This window comes from Pleuronectes platessa, chromosome 9, assembly GCF_947347685.1.
Source record: "Pleuronectes platessa chromosome 9, fPlePla1.1, whole genome shotgun sequence".
NCBI lineage: Eukaryota > Metazoa > Chordata > Actinopteri > Pleuronectiformes > Pleuronectidae > Pleuronectes > Pleuronectes platessa.
In genome coordinates, this window is record NC_070634.1 from 10,631,707 (window position 1) to 10,652,136 (window position 20,430).

The following is a 20,430-nucleotide window of genomic DNA, read 5'->3' on the forward strand; positions in this document are numbered from 1 at the left end:
GGCTACACACAGACACACACACACACACACACACACACACACACACACACACACAAACACACCTATGAATGAATATAACTATACACAGTAAAGAAAAGTCAAAATATAATCACACAAAAGACTGAACTTGTGAAACCTTGGCTGGAAAAAGAGGAAAAAACCTTCTTATTTTGAGCAACAACACACCCTCTCATACACACACACACACACACACACTCTCTCTCACACATTCCCTCCCTCCTCCTCTGTGTGAGTGTCTCTCTCCCTCCCTACCCCCACCATACCCTCACCTTTTTTGGGAAGATGATATGGGGGACACAGATGTTACATTTCACTGACCAATGGTGAGAGCAGAGGGGCTGGATTGGTGCACGCTCCCGATTGCCCCTTCTTTTTAAAAACGCCTGAGCTCCAACTCAGCAACTCAACTCACAGGAGGAGGATCGGCGGCGACCGGCAGCATCACTCGCACCTGAGACGCTCACTGGAGAATCAACAAGTTGTTTCTTTTCTCTCTTTTTTGAGTTTATGTCAGTGGTGTAGAAAAACAAAAAGAAGGCACCTGCAGCTGATAGTGGGGCACCATGTTGGAATTGAAGAAGGTGGCGCTCCTGCTGTGCGTCCTGGCTTCTGCGGCTCTGGGCCAAGGTAAGCCTGATTGTTTCTTTTATAAATTTTCAAATGTGAGAGTCAGAACAGCACAATCGCAGGAAAGCGCTGTAAAAAAAATGTTGGTATGTTGAGTTGCACAGAGTTTCCATGCTTCTTGTCACTTTCGGTGATCACAGACTGTCAGTGTGTGCAGTGACAGACCTGCAGAGTTGACGGCATTTCCACAGGGACAGGGTGATAGCAGGACCGGTGGTGAGCTCACAAGTGAGGTTTGTGTGTGCAATGTTATAGACCGCCTCCGTGGCTCCTAATATCTGATGTTAAGTCACCAGCACGTTTCACCACCGAGTTAATCAGCAGCACGTGGTGAAGATGAGGTGAAGAGGAGGTTAACAGGAGTGAACAAACACACACACACACACACACACACACACACACACACACATATGAAAACCCTGCTCTCTCTCAGAGAGCAGGGTTTGCTCTGCTGATGACAGAACAAGAAGAAGGTGGCTCACACTTTGTTTCCATACTGTCAAGCTGCAGTAGAGATGCTGCTGTTATCAGAAAACAGAAGGCCTGCTTTTGTAGCTGTAGAAAAAACCAGATTTTTATGACCTGGACGATTTAAGGATTTATAAACGTAATTCCCTATTTTCACTCTCAGCTTCGTACACACATGATTCGAAGCTGACATCCTGGTTTTTACAATTTCCAACTCCTCCCTCCAATCACTCTTATCATCCTTCGAAAGCTCGTGAGGTGAACCCCGCCGGTAGCAGCACTTCTTTTCCCCCAAACCTGTCACCTTCTGTCTGCCATGCAGCTGCTCCCCATTAAAAGAGAAGGAGCTGGCAGTTCATAAAAGACAAAGAGTGTGAACTCAGTCGTAAATGTCCTGCAGAGGGTTTTTCGTTGTGCAAGTTGCAGATCGCTATATTATTGGGCGAGGAAAGTGACGGTAAATGTGCAAATGGTGATTCAGAATGACTCTCGCTATAAGACACCACTGTGCTCCAGTCACGAGGGAACGCCAACCTTGGAGTTGGTTGTAAAATGTTATGCTTTAAGCGTCGCCCCTGCTGCAGTACGTTCACGTGTTGCAGTGAGGTGTTCCACTTTGTCCCGGTTTCACCCTTCGACGCAGCAACAGAGGCCGGCACAGATATAAACCCAGTCGCCTTGGCAACAACAGGCAATAGCTACAAAACAAGTGACTCATTTCGTCACCTGTTGTGTTTGGATGAAGGAGAAAATGGAATAAAAAGAGCGATAAAAGGCGCAGGTAAAACGATATAACCTGACCAGCTTCCCCCCAGTTCTCACTGCGTCCCCTCCACCACTAACGTGATGACTGTACATCTTCATCTGTCCATTTGTCCTCATCTGCTCGCCTTTTGTTTCCAATCTTGATCTCCCTCTGATAGTTCTCCACAAATACTTTCCCCACCTTTCTCCCGTCTGTCTCAGCCTCGCTCCGTCAAACTCCCTCCTTCACATCTTTCCACCTATTTCTCTTTGCGCCACTCCATCAAACATTCCCTCCTCGACTTGTTTTCTGTCACTCTCTGCACACACCTCAGCGCTCACAGATTTACGAGCTGTTTTTCCTACGTGAGGGCGGCAGCTGCTGCTGAATCCCCACTGTAACACTGGGGCTCTACCACCTCTTTGCTTTGGATCCACGTCGGTTTTTCTAAGGTTACTGTAACAGGACTGTTTAACCCGACCCAACCCTGTTGAACCTTTACACCGATTTCCAACTGTCTCTCGTTGCGTAAATTTCAGCCAAAGCTAGGTGGCGTATGTGAGCAGCTGGTGGACTGTTGTGATCAAGACTTAGAGGCTACTTGTCCAGATGTTGACCACTGTCTGCTACAAAACACAGAGTGGTCTGGCCAGCTAAGTTTAATGACCGAGACAGGCATCACAATGGATCCCTGGATCCATTGTGATGCCTTAGATTCCCATCAATTACAACCTACAAGCATTTCTTTACTATTCTCTGATATTTGTACAAGCATATGTTTTTTTAACTAATCAGCTGATTTCATATGAACTATTTCAAGCGTCTGGCTCTGTACTTTTGCACAGGTGCAGACTTTAACCTCCACATATATTTAATGGGGAAACTCCATGCCGGCCAATTGTGTTTTTAGGCAGAAATACCCACAAAACAGGAAACCTTTGTTACATCTCTGTAAATCTCTAAATCATAAGGGTTGAATTGCATCATTAGTTAATGTCGGGGACAAATTCTGCTGATTTTAATGTGCCGCAGATGTTTCGGGATTCGGACTTGGGCTTTTGACAATAAGAACTGTTGAGGAAAAGACAGAGATGGATTCGGAGAGAAAGAGCAGACGACTCTGTAACCACAAACACCTTAGAGAAGGAGGTGGCCAAACACATAAACAGCTTCCATGTGACATGGCAAAAAGATCATCACATACACAGCAGGCCCCTTAAACACAAATACATACACTGGTATCCATGAATCCTCCAGTTGAGCTAAAAAACAGGTCTAGACGACTGTGACATCAGCACACACTACTGATCATGGTTTTAAGTAGATGCTTCTATAGCGCAGCCTCTGAGCTTGACTTTGTAGAATAGGTACATAACAGGGTCGTTGGTGTTTTTACATATTCACCTTCATCTTAAGATTCTGCAATATAATAAACAGGATCCAGACCTTTTTTTTTTCAAAGCCTGGTCCCTCTGCCAACATGAATCTGGCACATCCATACCTCTGGGCTAACTGAAACCATTCGGGGTGCAACGTCATAAAGTTCTGCATTTTCCTCCGTCTTCCTCGCTTTGGGCAGCTTTTTCATTCGATTCTGGCAAAGATGGAAAATCCCCACTAAGAAAGTGAAGGAGAGGCTGTACTTTGCCACGGCACCGTTGAGTATTAATAGAAAGTTTTGGCCTTGGGTATCCTGGCTATAAGTACACTGGATGAATTTCAGAACCAACCACTGTGACGTAAATCGCTAATTCAAAGCTATAGTCCGCCAAAGTAAGACTTGCAGTTGTCACGACACAGGTTAAGGGTGCGTGGAGATACACAATGCAGGATGATAAGTAATCCAGTTGCTATGTGTCAGGCATGTTATTTACATGGTGTGGAAAGTAGGTGCTTAAAGTGTGTCTATATGTGGAACTAGATGTTAACCAGCCGGCAGGTGCAAGACTTCCCTAATATCCTGGTGCCACTGGGATGCAGCTATGTTGCCTGGTTGTCTATGGTTTATGAGGCTGGCTGAGGTTTATAATAAATGGTCACATGGCAGAGTTCATATCAAGGGTGAACTGAAGCAGAACTGAAGCAACTTATGTTATTACAGGAGGAAAGAGGAAACCGAGAGAATAGATCGAAGAGAAAAGGGTCAACAAAAATGTGGACTTTAACAGAAGACTACTGTTTCTTTTACCAACAGTTGGTTTTACATATGTATCATTGATCTTTCCCTAACGTTTTGCAGCCATGTTGATTGTCTTGTTCAGAGAGTTGTAATTTTGATCTTCAAAAATCTTTCAAAACCACGATGATCTCATTTTCACTTCTTTAATTAGTTACACATAACTATCAAAAAAATATGTTTCATGATATGACAGTGCTTTCAATTTGGTTATCTTTAGATAGACTTGGCAGTGTGCCTAATGTGTTTTGAGCAGTATCTTCGACCAAAGTAACCATTGGGGGGGGTTCAGGATTACCAACCCTAACTTTAAGGGTTTTGAAAGGAACACATTTTTTTTTCAGGGTGAGGGCCCGTGATTTATTTTGTTGTTTCTTGCTTCTATTACTTTCGCTGTAAAACGTAAAAGAGATTTCTGAGAGCAAAGCAAACAGCCCAACCCACACAGAGCGGAGGAGCAAGGACAAACAAGATATATTGTTCCAGTGAGAAAAGTCAGAGTGGATTTTCAACACTGAAGAGGAAATCACAAGTTCTATCCTTGCTCCCTCTGGCTTGAAAAACCTGATGAGGTAGTTCCACTAACATACCGGCCACATGAAGCGGCTGACCCCAACAAAATCCTGGCTTTTAAAATTCATAAAGTGTTAACATGCCGCTCACATGCACAATAAGCTCTGAGAGATGTTGCCGCCGGAGTTTGGCCGTGCAGTTCAAACCTGACACAAACAAGGTCCCTGCCCTGGCATTCACCTCCTGCTGCAGCTAATCTTGGTTTCCTCCTTTTAACTTTATAAACCATTAGTCACCTCATAAAACCCCTAAGAATCGCTTACTATTTCGGTTTCTTTATCGGACATCTTGAAATGATAATCACCAGCGAAATTTGCTCTGCAGTGAATTCCCTTTGTTTTGGTGTGAGTGATGAGGAAATGTTGCGTAACAGAAAAAAGAGCATTGTGATTTCATTGAAAATAAGGGACTGCACTTGTAAGGATGTAATTGATTAACCACAGTTTTGGAACTCAGTGTTAATCAACTGAAACAAAAAGCTTGGCTATTTCCCTTCTCTGTGCACATGCTCTAAAATAAGATAAGTCTCTACACTATGCTCAGACTAATCTAGACCATAAACTGTTGTGGTGAAATCCCCAAATTAATGTCATATTGACAGAAACATTTTTCCAGTTGTCGAGAAATCCCTCTTTGAATTGGATTTAACATGTAATCAGCACAGACAGAATTCAGCAGACTAAAGGAAAGTCGTGGAATATCAGGTTGATTGATTTACTAAAGTAAACCTGCACGCGGAGCCACATCTGCTCTGCAAAAGTCTTTGCTTCTGTTTATCCAGCCAATCTGTGGTATCAGCAAGACCTACTCAGTATGGAAGCCGGCCAGTGGTTCTTTAAAGCCAGGTGCATAAAAACCAAAACAACCATGAGGGTGAGCTGACTGTCCACATTATGTAATATATTGTTGGACAGTAGTGCTTTTGTTCCATTGAGCTACCGTGCTTAGTTTCTAAATCTATCAAAAACCATTTGGGGTTGAAAAGAAATGTGCTGGCATGACAATAAAGCCTTAAAGTGAGCAATAAAACCAGCGTGGACTGAGATTGATACTGGCCCTCTGCGCTGGGAGCCTCCGCTCATATGAACTCAGCAGTGTCTCTCCAAAAGTGCTGGGGTTTGCACTTATTACACATGCACATGACCACAAAGGCACACACACACACACACACTGAAGCTGCATCGGCTACTTCACATTTATTTCTTTCCCCTTGCCGGCCAAGTGAAACTAAAATGTCAAGCAAACAACTGACGTTTTTGAAAGCATAAAAAATTTGCACCGTTGGAAAATGAATCATGACTCCTCAGCATGAGGGGAGAACATGTCACGGTTCGTCTTCAATAAATCACACGGACAAATTTATGATCAATGCCAGATTGAGTATCAGTCTCTTTCCAATAAGACAACATTTCCTTTCATCTTACTCTCCTGTTATGTTGTTGTGTGAGCAGCACATGTGTGTAAGAAACAGGCATATGTGTGTGTGTGTGCATGTAATGTGTATATGGTATAATTATACCATTAAAAAGAAAATTGCTAAAACTCCATGTGTGTGTAAGGGTGTGGGGTGTGGGGGGTGGAGGTATTACTCATGTTGTGCGCACATAAATCTGTTATTGGAACTTGCCTTTCCTATGGGGACAAAAATCAAATCCCCATTACGTACATCGTAGGTGAAGATACTTTTTAAGGTCGGGTTTAAGTTTAGGTTTTGGTTTAGGCTACGGTTAAGTTTAGGTTAAGGTTATGGATGGACATGTAACAACTGGGGTTAAGATTATAGGAAGGGAAATCAATGTAAGTCAATGCAATGTCCTCTGAAGTCATGGGAACATGACCGTGTGTTTGTATGTGTGTGCACAGGATGTGTATATTATAATCATACCATAACGTTTCAAAAGGAAACAGAAAGAGAGAGAGAGAGTGTGTGTGTGTGTGTGTGTGTGTGTGTGTGTGTGTGTGTGTGTGTGTGTGTGTGTTTGTGGCGTGGCCGCCGCGTAACAGATGACTCTGCATGCACTGATTTGTCTCAGCTGGCATTTGATTAGCATCCTCAGCAGCAGCTGCTTGTTGATGGATCAAGAGGAGAAGGGAGGACGGGAGGAGGAGGACAAGGAGGCGACAACAAGCTGAAGGATGAATGAGAAGACACATGACAACAGGCACGGCGGAGATAATGGATGGAGAAGATTTTCTTGAGTTTTAATGAAAAGGGGGGGGGGGGGGTACACTGCTGAGGCGGGAGGAGCCGTGAGACCAATCCACAGCGAGAGACAGATGAGGAGCAGACAGAGGAGGATGAGTGAGGTGGGGGGGGGTGAGAGTAAAGAAGAAGTCACAATCTACTTTTTGCCTTTCACCAGAAGTTAAGATGCACTCAGCTCACAAAGAGGACAGAAAGCCTGTTTCTAAAATGACAAATGAACAGAATACAAAGTAAAAAGTGAAGTCAAAGTATATGATTAGAGGAGCTTTTCTGGCTGTGAAGTAAAACCTGCTCCGACTGCATCTCTGAATGTGTGTGAACAATACAAATACTGGATTCATAAGCTTTATAGCATTTCGAATTATGTTTCTCTCTCACTCTCTCTAACGTAAAGACACACACACACACACACACACACACACACACACACACACACACACAGACAAACACACACACACACACACACACACACACACACTGTAAAGCATATCACTCAGTTAAAGTTAAATTAGACTTAAGTATGTGACATGGAGGGGGGATTGATCACAGGACTATTGTGTTGGACTGCAGTAGCTTGGTGTACCTAACACCAAGTGGATAATAATGTGTTTTTTGGTACTGAAACACTGTAGAGCCTCCGAGAGCATGACGGGAGAAATGAATAAATGCATGGATGGAAACACAACGGCTCTTTCCTGTTTGCAGGAGCAGTGAGGAGCAGGAGTCAGTCGGACCGGAGTCGGAGAGTGGCCTTCAACCCATTCACTGATTCACAGACAGCAGGTACTGCATCCTGCTGTGATGATACACAAACAAAAGAGGGTGATTGAGACTAGTGGCACAGATTCTGCATGATGTCTATGGCAGTGTTCTCAGAACACCATACTTTGACCTGTACATAAACATGTAGTGGTGGTGGTGGTGCAGCAGAGCTCGTGGAGGCAGTTAAAACACTTAAAACAAGCATCCAAATGCTTAGCATCAAGAATTGTACTTTTCTTTGGAGTCCTAACTAAAAAAAAAACACACAAGCTACTTTTAGATTCAGTGTGTTGGACATTTCCCATTTCCAGATGTGGCAATCAACAACTCTGATGTCCACTGCAAATATTCATTCAGATTTCGTAAAAAATGTTGTTTCCAGAATCCGTGTCCAGTCCGCAATCATTGTCTGACATCCATTGGCCCATCGAAGACAGAGTGAATTCAGTGAAATTAAAAAAAGGTCAATAAATATCGACCAAACAAACAGAGATCCAGTTGTAGAACTCAGCTGTCGCCATGACAACACAATACTGCCTGTTAACTCTATTCCCCGAAGTACCCAGCTTTGTCGCTTTAAGAACAAAATAATGATATAGATCAATATGTAGATGAGAGGTGTTGTGGGGGACATCTGTGTCTCAGTTTTGTCTGAGTAAGTATATTATTTATTGTGGTTCTGAGATTTAACTGCAGAGATTTGTCTGTGTGTCTGGGTGATCCTCTTGTGTAGCCTTTTGTTACATCCACAGGAAAAAACTAAAGAAAAATAAGTGTCTTGTCTTGAAAAGCACAAGGTTTGGATGACTTAACAATTTTTTCTTGATGGAAACAAAAGCCGTCTGCAGCACATGACCCCTTCCTCGTCTCCCGCGGCTCACCAAAGGACTTTAATCATTAGAGTGAGGTAATGCATTACCCTGTGAATGAAAGATAATCCCTCTCTACGTTGTAAAAGCCTTCCTTTTATTTTTAATTACTCATATTTCTCCTGAGGAAATACTCAGGTTTCAGAACATGAGGCAGTTTAGATGACTAGACGATATGCCTCATCAGTCAAGCCCGGAGGTTCGGAAAGAACCTGGACATGCAAAGCTCTCGGGGGCATTTAAAGTCAGATTCAAATGGCAGTACCAGACCTCCTTTTAAAGGTCATAACCCATCCCCGCTGTTTTTCTCCTGCTCCCTCTCTCTTGGTTCTGACCCATGTCTCCCCTCCATGTTAACCCACCTCACACACACCTTCAATATTCCTGGATCATGAGCTCAATTGTTTTTGGTCCGATTTTTTCTGGTTTGCATTCTATTCTTTTGGTTTGGATCCATGTCTTCCTTCGATGTGTCTCCAGGCGTGACTGAGTGGACGTCTTGGTTCAACATCGACCATCCTGGAGGAAATGGAGACTACGAGCGTCTGGAGGCGATTCGCTTCTACTACAGAGAGAGGGTCTGTGCACGGCCCATGGCCATGGAGGCTCGCACCACGGACTGGGTGGCAGCGGCAGACACCGGGGAGGTGGTGCACTCCAGTCTGGAGAAGGGCTTCTGGTGCATCAACAAAGAACAGCCACAAGGCCGCATCTGCTCCAACTACCATGTCCGCTTTCAGTGCCCCCCAGGTAGCTGGGATTACAGCAGCTCAGGGCTGCACAGCATGTCACCTTACACACATTAATACACACTTTTAAAGCTTGAAAGGGAGAAATCAACAGAGATAAATGTTTAAAGCTTTTTACTCCCTGTCATGTTGAATGACTTGCTTATTTATATCCTCGTCCTGATGTCAGGTTTGCTCAGGGTGTCACACTCTTGTTCTTTCATGTTTGTGTTCAGTGCAGAGCTATTGGACCAACTGGAGTGAGTGGGGTCCCTGTTCCACTACGGCTTGTAATGATGTAGGAATCCAGGTCCGCCAGAGGAAATGTATCAGTGCTCAGCCCATGCCTCTCCTGTTGGTGCCGGCGTGTCAGGGGTATCATTCAGAGAGGCAGGAGTGCTCCACCCCTCCATGTACAGGTGAGAGGATTTACCAGAGCCGTATTCATCAAAGTTTTGTATAGGTTACATGATGCACAGTGCATACCTCTGCTCTGGCCTGAAGTCCCCTTATGAAACCACATTCAAATTCACTAGATTTTTAAGTTAAAAACATTTATAAATATCAGTCCCCGAAACATTTTATTCTCCATCAAGATCCATGATTTAATCTCAGAGAAATCAGGGAAAATATCAAAGAACCCCTTAACTTAGAATGTTAAAGATATTTAATAATAATAAACGTCTTTCCCGACCTAAACCGCCTCTTTCCTTCAGCTTCATTGTAAACTGCCCAATAGTTTTTCAAACAAACTGACAAAACATAACCTCCTTGGAGGAGAGAACTAGCAACTGGGTGCCATGGTCAGTAAGGGGAGCCTTACAAAGAATGAAGGTTCAAGCTCCCACATCTGTGAGTATCTTTGCAGCTTTGTGACATTAAAGCGCCAAATCTTCAAACTGAACTGACAACAAACATTAGCTTTTAGCTGGAGCTCTTCTCAGTAATCACTAAATAATGAGAGTCAGCCAGAACATTCAGTGTGTTAGTTCTTCATTAAAAGTTAATGAAAAGACTGCAAAATAATCTGAAACAAGCCACAGGATTGAATCCAACAACTCTGCTGCAGACAGTTGTTTTCTGAGCCAGAGTTTGTTGCATCAAACCGAATATATAACAGCTTGAGACTAAAGGAACTCCCGAACCGGTGATAATGTGTTCACGAAAACCATGGTCTAGTTAAATGGTGATTTCATCTTTGAATTGGACAAAACATTCGAAAGGAACAAGTGATTTGAATTTACCATCACAAGCGTTAAACTCCTCACAGGTCACTGCTCTGTACACGACCTCTGACCTCCCATATGAGTGATTCCTTTAGAGGCCAATATTTTCTTAACTATATACAGCTGTATATAAGAAATCTAGTTGCACTTTGGCCTTTTTGAATTAAATGTCCTTACTTGTATAAAATACAGAGCTGAATTTAAACTGGAAACTTTTAAACCTTTTTTCTGTCATTGTCACATCTCGGACTGTTCCATGAAAATCTGTACTTGATTCAAACAAAAAAGCATATGAACCATTTTCCACAGAGCAAAACTTTCCCACTAACAAGACTTTGTATCCATTGGTTCAAGTGGTCTTGATTCTGTATAATTGCATCATTTGATAACTCGTGTATTGTCTTGTCTACCCGGTTGGCCCATGCACAAGACACAACCCTGATTAGATAACTCTTTGTAAAGTTTGATTGAACTAATGAAAAGAAGCGTCACAAATGCAACACACATTTCTAGTTTGTATTACGTTTTTCATTTCAAAATGGCTCCACTTCTCTGTGTGATCAGCCAAGTGGAGTCCTTGGGGTCGGTGGGGGTCGTGTTCCGTTACCTGTGGTGGAGGTCGCAGGATCAGGAGGAGGACCTGTGACAGGAGCTCGGTGACGGTGCAGTGTACTGGACGGCCTGTCGATGCACAGAAATGCGGGAAGAGTCCATGCCCAGGTTGGATGTAGTGCACTATACAAATGTGTTCATTTCTTTTGATGGTGTGTTTATCCCTTTATGCTCACATCTGATTTTTCTACCAACAGCCAAATGTCAGCTTGTGTGCACCGGCGGTCGTCCCAGCGAAGACTGCAGCCGCTGTGTGTGCGCCGGCCACGTGCTACATGGAGAAGTCCACACTGTGACAGGTGCCCCTGTGGCAGGAGTGTACGTGGCACTTGCCAGCCAGCCCAAGGCTGTCCTCGCTCGCACTGACACCAAAGGTCAATTCAAGCTGGAAGGAGTCTGCTCCTCCAGCTCCACCTTGATCGCCATCAGCAAGGAGAAGTTTGTTCCGATCACCATCTCCACCATCAGTAACACCACAGGGTTATCTCAGGTCCGGGCAGTCCTTAAATCAGCTGGTATGTTGGTTTATTATTGGATGAGCTATTATTGTATGAAAATGGTTTTGATTTAATTTGATTCAGATTCAAATTCTTATTATTAGGATTCCAGACAGCTGGTGAATCTTAGAACTAAATTGATAAAACCATAAAATAAACATTTTGGCCTATTTTAAGATTCACCCTGTCTGGATCACATGAAACGTTGCATGGAAACCAAATAAATATAGACCTGTGCTGCTTTTAAAATCATTTTCTGGTAAGCAGAGACCATGTGACAATAAATTGTAATGTTTGACTGAGTTTTATGAGGCCCCATTCCTCTGGAGCTGTCACAATGAGGTCTTGAGGGTTCGCTCCGTTTCTGCTTTCCACAGAGAAGCCGTACATTGTGAAGCACCCAGAGGACAAAGTGCGTTACGAGGGAGGACGGGTGATGTTTTGCTGCAAGGCAACAGGATCCCCACTACCTGACAAATACTACTGGTGAGATGAATAACTTGGTCGGCACATTATTCATCACAGCTCAGACTTAGCTGGAATCAGAGAGATCGCTTCACCATATGGTGGAATTTGTATGAGAAGAAATATAAAATAAAACTCCCTCATTCAGACATAATTTTTTTTTTTTATTATTAAAGCAGTTACTTGAAACTCTGTTTTGGTGTCCAGGAAGTCCAGGAAAACAGCTGTCTCTCTAGCTGCTCTGAATATTTTACTTTATCTTACTACTTTGCTTTAGTAGCTGACTCCCTTTGGCTATTTCGATCTATCGAAGCCTTTTCCTGAAAGCTGCCTGGTGTGACTGGAAATACATTTTATAAATTTAAGGTGAATTCATTTTTTATGTTAGTTTAATTCATTTTATCATTGGTCTTATTCATTAAATAATTGGCTTTTGGATTTATAATTTTATTGTTTCTAAGGGATCAGAATTTACTATGTGTTTCATATGTATTTACGAGGGATGACAAATTCAAATTAACTTTTTTGATATGGCAATAAATTTATATTCCTGAATTTATGAAGAGATGTGCTGTATTTATACTTTGATTGCTCTGTAAAGTAAAGGAGAACAGTTGATAGAGTAACCCCCTTTCACATTAAAGCTTGTTATCTGGTTTATTGGTAATAAATATGAAACTACAATATTAAAACAATTTGAATATATTACATTTCTAAATACAGGTTGTGTAAAATACATACATTTCTTCTTTTTTTGTATATATCGATGTACATATCTACGAATTCTATAACATATTATTTTTCTTTAATGTCAATGATTTCCAAGGTACCACAACGGGACTTTGCTGGACAGGAAGGTGTACAAGTACGAGGAGGACCTTGTGCTGCGAGACCTGAGGATGCAGCAGTCGGGACAGTATTACTGTAAAACCAGCAGCGCTGCAGGCAGCATCAAGTCCACTCCAGCCTCCCTCACTGTGATTGGTATGTCAAATCTAGCACTTCTTCTTTAGAGACCTAACAGAAAGTGGAAGATGCAAAGTGCAGGAAAGGATCTACCACAACAATCTGCTGGTTTCGCGGCAGCTGAGACGACTTATGCTCATGCTCTAAACTAAGTTCAAAAATATACAAAAACACCCTTGTAGTAAATGTCACAGTGATGTAATTCATCATAGTCAGCCAAGAGAGAAAATTATTTACTATGATGACAGCGAGCAGCACAAAGGGATTATAGATTCGGATGGCTGCTATCCCCGTGGATTTGACAATGACGTATTGAGCCAAAGTTCTACACAGATTCAAGTGAAACCGCTGACAAATAGCTAGCAACCGCAATTCATTTCACCGTATAAAGAGCAGCTACCTCTGAGATTGAAACCAGTCTTTAAGAGGAATGTCAGCGCTGAGCTTCAACTAAGTCAACCGTGAACCATGTCCATGCATTAAGAGGATTCAGACAAAACCACAGTGTCCCACAACTGAGGCGGAGAGAAAAGTCAGTTAATAGATTGGGGAAAAGAAAACACATTACAAGCAAAGAAAATTGGAAAAGAAAAACTTCAGGCAGGACATGGAGGAGAATGTTTTCATGCTGTTTACAATGGCTGAAGCTATGGTCTGTCCAAACAAGGATTCTAAATTGTGCAGGATTGCTCTGGACACTGAAACCATACACCCAATTTCTCTTGAATACCCAGTGTTGAGGTTTATTCTAAGAATTCGAATTATAAAAGAAGTTTTCCACCGCTTTCACATCCGTGTGGAAAGGTTGCACGTTGCATATATCCTCCAGATGCTGGTTGGCTATGACACCAAATAACAAATTGTGTTTTTGTGTAGGAATGTTAGAGTAATCAACTCTGCACATATGGTGATTATGGCAGCAGAGACTATACTGCAGGACAACACCTGTGTCTCAGGATTACAAAATGTCTCACCTCATCACCACATATACTTTGTGTATCAGTTTACATTAAACAGAAGAGAACAGAAGAGAAATTTGTCTTGATTCACACAATTTATTCATCAAAAGATGGAAAACTTTATCGGTAAAGCCATCAGCATTGTAATGATATTTCATATGCACAAAACTGCTCCATGTGACTGCCATTATCTATGTACTGGGAAGATGGGGGGCTTACTAAGAAATGTAAAGCTTTGTCTTCAACACAGCTCGTCTGTTTTTATTAGCAAACCTGTGGCAAAGTGACCACTCACAACAGTCATTTGTGGATTTTTCATGTATATCGGATAACCAATCTATATATAAAATATTTGGTATGTATCATATTAACACTAGCCTGATGTTATGTATCATTTAACTCACAGAAAAAGGAACGCCAGCATGCAATTCCACCCCCGAGATGCACCTCATTCGACTGCCGGGGGACTGTGTTCAACCTGGGACTGACTCCAGGCTCTACAATGCTGGCCGCTGCCCCCACAACAAATGTGCTGGCTCTCTAGACTTTGATACACGCTGCAGAGATGCTGCCGGATTCTGCTGCGGGGCCCAAAATATGGACAGTCGAATCATCGACTGTGGGAGCTACAGCCTCCCGATCCGGGCTGTGACACAGTGTGGCTGTCAGAAGTGCTTGCAGCCAACTGTGCTAGTTCGAGGCAGAGTAGTCACAGCTGACAACGATGAGCCTCTGCGCTTTGGACACATCTTTATCGGCAAAGAGAGGGTGGGCACCACTGGATATCAAGGAGGCTTCACACTACAGATTACCCCTGATACACAGAGATTAGTGGTAAATTTTGTTGACCCCAGTGAGAAGTTTCTTGACACCCCTAAGGTATTTATCTTGGATAAGAAAGGTGGATCAATCTACCATAATGTGAAGGTAATGAGAAAGAAGATACCGATTGATATCAATGCAGGGGAGACCAACTCTATAAACCTAGGAGAAATTCAAGGGGAAGACCCCATAGGACAGCTGGTGATTCCTCCCAATTCCTTTCATAAGGACAATGGAGACATCTATGAGGGGACTGTAAAAGCCAGCGTCACATTCATCGACCCTCGAAACATCACTACTGCTGCTGCGGCACCCGGCGATCTGAACTTTGTGGACGATGAGGGGGACATGCTCCCTTTGAGGACCTATGGCATGTTCGCTGTGGACTTCAGAGATGAAACCAACAAGGAAGTACTCGGAACTGGAGCAGTTCAAGTCCTCCTGGACACACAGCATGTCAAAATGCAGGAGCATATTTCCAAAATGAAACTGTGGTCTTTAAACCCAGACACGGGAGTCTGGGAGGAGGAGAGCGACTTTTCGTACACCCAAACTACTGGTGGTCATGGGCGCAGCAAACGAGAGGAGCGCACGTTCCTGATAGGCAACATGGAGATCCGAGAACGTAGACTCTTCAACTTAGATGTGCCTGAAAACAGACGCTGCTATGTGAAAGTGCGGGCCTACATGAGTGATAAGTTTCTTCCGACTGAACAGCTGGAAGGTGTTGTGATTACTTTGATAAACCTAGAGCCTAAGCCTGGATATTCATCTAATCCTAGGGCATGGGGCCGCTTTGACAGTGTCATAACTGGATCTAACGGGGCCTGTTTACCAGCTTTCTGTGACGCCCAGAGGCCTGATGCCTACACAGCATATGTTACTGCGATGATGGGTGGGGAAGAACTCGAGGCAGCTCCCTCCTCCCCCAAGATGAATCCAAACATCATCGGAGTGTCTCAGCCATATCTGGATAAAATAGACTACCAGCGTTCAGACCATGAGGATCCAGCTCTGAAGAAAACATCCTTCAAAATCAACTTGGCAAAGCCTAATCAAAACAATTTTGATGAGACCAACGGGCCAATATATCCATACAAGAATTTATTAGGTTGTGAAAATTCCCCTGTGGATGCGAATCACTTCCGATTCTTCAGAGTGGAAAAGGACAAGTACGAATACAACGTTGTTCCTTTTGAAGAGAATGATTTGACAACCTGGACTGGAGACTACCTTTCCTGGTGGCCAAATCCCCAGGAGTTCAGAGCCTGCTACATCAAGGTTAAGATCCATGGACAGAAGGAAGTGATGGTCAGGTCACAGAACCTGGGAGGGACGCACAGAGAAACCAAGGGCAAACTCTACGGTATTAGAGACATTCGCAGCACCCGGGACATGCGAGAGGCCAACACCTCTGCAGCCTGTGTGGAGTTCAAATGCAGCGGCATGTTGTTTGATCAAGCTGAGGTGGACAGATCCCTCATAAAGCTCCTTCCACAAGGTAACTGTCGCAGGATTAGCACCAACAACCTCATACAAGAGTATCTCATCAAACATTCACCAGTCGCTCAAAACAACGACTCCCATGCTTTCACCATGCTCGCTCCTGTTGATCCTCTGGGACACAACTATGGGATCTACACAGTCACAGACCAGAATCCCAGGGTGGCCAAGGAGATCGCTATTGGGCGCTGCTTCGACGGCACCTCAGATGGTTTCTCCAGGGAGATGAAGACGGACTCTGGAGTGGCGCTGACCTTCAGCTGCCCTGAGAGGAAAATTAACAGGGAGAGCCTCTTCCAGCGCCTGCAGACCAATCCGGGTCAGACACTGTCTCAAATGGCAAGGGACATGAGGGAGTCGGAGGGTCTACAGGTGCAGAGATCATCCACCCAGGTGGTGGCCTATCCTTCAGAGCAGCGGATGGGAACCCAGGGACGCAGATTTAGCTCCACAAGCAGGAGGAGAATGCCCATGCGCACACAGCAGCGCCAGTAGAGGTGCCAAGAGGTCGGGTTTGATAAAATAATTTGATGGATATTTACAGTGACAGTAATATCAGAATGAATCATGTGTTCTCTCTGTAAACTGATTCGTATAACATCAGCATTTTTTCAGCATAAACACATCTTTTTATGCTGAAACAAACAAACAACTGATGATATGTAAATCAGGATATTGCACTTCCTTCTCATTTATAGGTATTCAGCTGAGACTGATATGGTGGCATCAAGTCAATAGTAGAAGTAATAGTTGTCGAGTATGAAACTCCCTCTTGATTATTAAAAAATCAAAATAGCAAGAGAGATAGTAATTCAGCAAAATCATCAAGTATGATTTAAGATATTCTTTAGTCGTATACTTGAAGGGATTGATATATTCATTTCTTACTTCTGTTCTAAAAGACACATCATTTGTGTATATGTAAAACGGTGACTGACATTTATTTAATTGGCTTTGGTCTAATTCTATGAAAGAATAGACCAAACTGACAGTCAAGAATGTAACTTTTCTAGCCCTAATTTGTGGCCTTCCACTTTTCCCATGGTGGGTGTTTTTGCTGATGTCTCTTAACACTCTGGTTTAAACCAAACCTTCAGAAAATGTTAAGTACTACGCCAGGCCCCAAACACTTCATAGTTGGCCAGCACTTTCCATTGAACACATACTTTTTGTCAAGATCAGAATGTAAAAACCATGAGGTCCAGTTGTCTGCACCAGACACTTTTTCCTTCCTCTTTAAACTAGGTCACTCTCTCCACCAAATTAGAGGGAGACAGTGGAGCGAGGCTTGCCACCCTGGGAACAGAGGATTTTTTCAGACATGCTTCTTTATGTTTTTCATTAGCATGTTACATTGCCAACTGTGATTCAGCCAAATGTCCCTACACACCTACTTAGAATGTGCAAGACCAAGGCCTTGGCCAAAACAAGCATGGATCTGACTAGTAGCAGCATAAAATCTGGATAATTAATTGCAACGGTATGACCTATTTTCCCTTTGTCCTCTGCACATTCCAAATTAGCACATCACTAAACAATTAGTTTCTTAAAGCAATATATTTCCCAGTGTCTAATCTTGAATCATTCAGGGTCTTACTTGACTTTTTCTGTTGTTGGGTAAAGTGTCTGTGAGCTGCATTTATATCATGAAGTGCAATAACTATGTAGTATAATTTAAAAAAATCAGCATGTAACAAACTAGCATAGTACATGACAAATGCTGCTGGTGACTGAAACAGCTCCTTCAGTACATGCAGCAGATATAGTGTGGGTAAGATGTTTGTAAGAGATCTTGCACAGGACTCACTTTGAGTGATTTTCTTTCAGCAAATAGAATTAACTGCTATGTAATCATTCTTCCATTTTCTGAGCTACATAGAATCTATTAACCTTTTCATGCTTTGCTGCATGAGACAGTTGTTTGTACAGTTTGTACGCCGCAGTAATCTTTTCAACTTCACAGGGCAAGCTTGTTATTGGGAGTTAAAACTCTCAGTGGAGCCTTCGTCTCATCAACACAACCCACAGTCACACATGAAAGTGATAATTAATAAGTGCTGTGCTAAAGAAGTTCATGGAAAGAAAGTTTAACCAACAATATCAATAAATTCAAAGCATAACATTTTTGCATATTTGTTATTTGACTAGAAGAATAACTGGGTATTCAAATTAAAGTCAATAATAGGAAGGCTCCAAACTTGTTTATCTGCTAAATGGGCTCCTGCAGACCCATGGGAGAAGCTCTTCAAGCTGAACTAATCCAAAGCCAAATAAGAGGGCGCACGGTCCATAGAGAAGCCAGAGAGGCTGATGAGTAAATATAAGCCTACTGTTAATTAGAAAATATATTACATATTCTCTTGGGAACTCATTTAACAGTTCGCCCCTGACTTCCAAAAACAGCCAAACATTTTGAATTCAAGGAAACAAAGGATGAAGTAAAGTAATCAACAATATGGAGGGCCTGGGAGGATTATGGTCAAACATATGAACTGGCATCCAGCCCAGTACAGTTTGTGTTTCCAGCCTCATCATTTAAGCTTGAATGAATTTATATGCATAGCAGGCACCCGCTTTTTTACGTGTTACATTTTGCAAATGTGAGGTAATCTAATTGAAAACCAACCAGGACAATAATCTGAAAAATACTGAGTGACAGCTTGTGATACCTTGACGATTATCACTGACCCTCTAATCATAGGCCCGTGGGCCGTCCACAGGCTGAGCAGTTCCTTTCATCCAAAATAAAGACGATGATGAAATCCAGGTGTGGGAAGAGATAAGTCCTATAAAAAATGCAGTGGTGTGTGAGGTCAGCTGGGAAGGCCGAACAGCTGTAGAGCAACTGAAGGAAATGTAAGACCAAAGACATCAAGAGCGAGATTATCTTGGGATGGATTTAATCATTTTCAGGGTTAGTGTCGTATTCAAGGAAGAAAGGAAGGGAACAATATTAGCTGTTATTTGGCCTCACCGAGCATCACATACAGAATCTCAGGCTTCCAAAGTTGTTGCACATGGAAGAATGCAGGTTTTTGGAGGTGAATGCTTTGACAGGAGAACTGGCTTATTCATGAGGTGAAGTTATCAGGGGAGTTTGAAGGACAAGGTAACAATAATAGGCTGTGTAAACCATTATGTGAGGCTTTGGATGGGAAAGTAAGCAGGACTCTCCAAACAGTTACTTTGTCTTCTGGAGAACTTCAAAGGAAGATTAAAGAACCTCGGCGATGTTTGGTTTAATGATTTAAGAAAAAAAAAGTTTCCAAAGTCTTCAAATGTCAATAAAAGAGGTTTCATCCTGAATCCAGTGAATACAACACACCGCACAGATTCCTTTTTTTAATGGAAAGAAAAAGGTTTATCTCATCAAACCTCTGTGGGAATATTAATCATAACATGTTATATTTCATTTAGCTCTCTCGCAAATAGGCATATTTCAAAAATGTTGAAAGTTAGATGAGATCAGTGACCGATCTCATGCTTGTACGGGAAATGTGAAGCTACAGTCAACAGATGGTTGGCTTAGCCTAACATGAGGACTGGAGACATGTGCAGACACGAGAGTACTATCAATCTTCTCATACTAATTCTTTGGAAGGAAGTGAAGGAGGGTTTAATTTTAATGAATATATTATACACAGGGCTATAGTGTTGCTTGACAATTGGCACTTTCAGTGAATTTTGTTCTGAAGTTGATTTCTTCCTAAAAATACAGAATCTCAGTGGGTGCACATGCTGTTAACAGCACTCTTCCTCTCAAGTGCAGAAAAGCACAAATCTCTTGATCCACATCATCATGAACAGGTTCACCCATTTTCTCCTCAGTACAGTCCAGCAGGTCTCAGGGAGATCCTAACTTATTTTGTAGGTCAGTCCTTGAACTTCTCCTCCACTTTCCATTATATAAGTATAAGAAGAGTATAAGAAGAGAGGTGTATATTTACCACTGTGCTCCAGTTAAAGAATTACATCAACACACACTTGACGATCCTCTGTTAACACTTAACTATCGCATGGTGATGCTGAACTCTTGGTTTCTGTCTCTGCATTCAGTTTTAAAATGTACATTGTGTATTGTATGAAATCTACTATAATGGTGCAAGAAAGTGTAAATAAATGATTTTGTGTAAAGCTTAGATTCATATTCTTTCTCTTTGTGTATTATGTACTCCGCAAACACTGAAAACTCATAACATTTACAG

At 42.5% G+C, this 20,430-nt stretch overlaps 1 protein-coding gene across 1 annotated transcript; it reads left to right on the forward strand.

The window, feature by feature from the left end:
• The first annotated feature begins 429 nt into the window (after positions 1–429).
• cilp2 (cartilage intermediate layer protein 2) lies at positions 430–20,364 on the forward strand. Its single transcript, XM_053431535.1, has 9 exons — positions 430–648; positions 7,522–7,599; positions 8,928–9,197; positions 9,412–9,594; positions 10,966–11,121; positions 11,211–11,528; positions 11,888–11,996; positions 12,802–12,959; positions 14,307–20,364. The coding sequence occupies exons 1-9, from the start codon at positions 585–587 to the stop codon at positions 16,718–16,720; spliced, it is 3,750 nt and encodes a 1,249-aa protein (XP_053287510.1). The 5' UTR covers positions 430–584; the 3' UTR covers positions 16,721–20,364.
• Positions 20,365–20,430: the final 66 nt, after the last annotated feature.

Bases quoted from the DNA above. Each gene is read 5' to 3' on its own strand.
- cilp2 (XM_053431535.1), top strand. From the start codon at position 585: ATGTTGGAATTGAAGAAGGTGGCGCTCCTGCTGTGCGTCCTGGCTTCT. The intron at 7,600-8,927 runs GTACTGCATCCT...ATGTGTCTCCAG, and splicing joins CACTGATTCACAGACAGCAG to GCGTGACTGAGTGGACGTCT. The intron at 9,198-9,411 runs GTAGCTGGGATT...GTTTGTGTTCAG, and splicing joins CCGCTTTCAGTGCCCCCCAG to TGCAGAGCTATTGGACCAAC.